General features: G+C 49.1%; 1 protein-coding gene across 1 annotated transcript; it reads right to left on the minus strand.

Annotated features, from left to right (window-relative positions):
- Positions 1–360: 360 nt before the first annotated feature.
- Positions 361–1,005, minus strand: LOC119345265 (dirigent protein 22-like). The gene has a single exon (XM_037615406.1). It carries the CDS (start codon positions 916–918, stop codon positions 403–405), a length of 516 nt encoding a protein of 171 aa, XP_037471303.1. The 5' UTR covers positions 919–1,005; the 3' UTR covers positions 361–402.
- Positions 1,006–1,294: the final 289 nt, after the last annotated feature.

The raw sequence follows: 1,294 nt of genomic DNA on the forward strand, positions 1-1,294 counted from the left end.
CATACTAAACGATCAGGTGCTAAGCTAATGGAATGGGTCATGTCAATCAGATCATTCTACTAATGATGTGACCTCGTTAATCAAATAACAACTCATTGTTCATGGTTAGGAAACATAACCATCTTTGATTAACGAGCTAGTCAAGTAGAGGCATACTAGTGACACTCTGTTTGTCTATGTATTCACACATGTATTATGTTTCCGGAAAATACAATTCTAGCATGAATAATAAACATTTATCATGATTATAAGGAAATAAATAATAACTTTATTATTGCCTCTAGGGCATATTTCCTTCAGCTCCATTATATATGAAATTAAACCAAGTTAAACAGCAGCCAGAACATATCCAATTCTTATTCATGCTATTTAACTCTGGGTAAAATTTGACCAGGGCCGAGACTAGTGCATGATGAATACGTTGTACTCAACGGTGGCGTCGCCGGTCTTGAGGTCCAAGGTGTGCGTCCTGACCTGCGCGTACCCCCGAGCCCACCTAAAAACGCCGGTACCGCCAACGACAGCCATCTCTCGGACCTCGGTGAACACAGCGTTGCGACCCATAATGGCGACGCTGCTGCTGTTGTACTTGCCGGCGGTGAAGACGAAGCTCATGAGCATGAGCAGCGCCAGCTGGTCCTTGCCGGCGGCGATGTAGGTGCCCTGGGCGCGGCCCGTGAGCCTGGATGAGTTCATGCTGGGCCCCTCGGTGAGTGAGTTGTCCATGACCATGACGACGCCGAAGGCTGTCTTGGAGGTGTTGGTCGTGGCCGCGCGTGCCACGGGCACCGATGATGGGTCCGGTCCGCTCACCACGTCGTGCCAGTACACCTTGAGGTGCATCTCCTTCTCGGACGATGCGGTCTGTGGCTTCATGGTGGCCAGGGCGAGGAGGACGAAGAGCGCGGCAGAGGCCATGGATTTCCCTTGTGTAGTCGGTGTTTTGCTGTTGTGATGCTTTTGTGGGCTTGGCTGTGATGTGTGCTGTGTGCATACGCTAGTATTTATGCGCTGCGGCTGGGCGCGAAAGCGGGTATGCGTACATTACGCGGCGCATTAACAGTTCAGCGAGAGATATATGTGTTCGGCTCGTTGCTTCACAGTAGGTAAACCGGCTCATCTGCGCCCAACCACCGTCCTGGCGATGTAAATGGTGGTGCGTATTTTTCGGAACCGGATCCTCTAACATCCTCAAGGGATGTCACGTAAACTACAGTAACCGTGACATCCCTCCTTCACATCCATATGATTAAGCCTAAAATAATTATAATTAATTTTCAAATTACAAATCTAC

This window comes from Triticum dicoccoides, unplaced genomic scaffold, assembly GCF_002162155.2.
Source record: "Triticum dicoccoides isolate Atlit2015 ecotype Zavitan unplaced genomic scaffold, WEW_v2.0 scaffold22016, whole genome shotgun sequence".
NCBI classification, from domain to species: Eukaryota; Viridiplantae; Streptophyta; class Magnoliopsida; order Poales; family Poaceae; genus Triticum; species Triticum dicoccoides.

Coding starts and splice junctions, on each gene's coding strand:
- LOC119345265 (XM_037615406.1), bottom strand. CDS start 918: ATGGCCTCTGCCGCGCTCTTCGTCCTCCTCGCCCTGGCCACCATGAAG.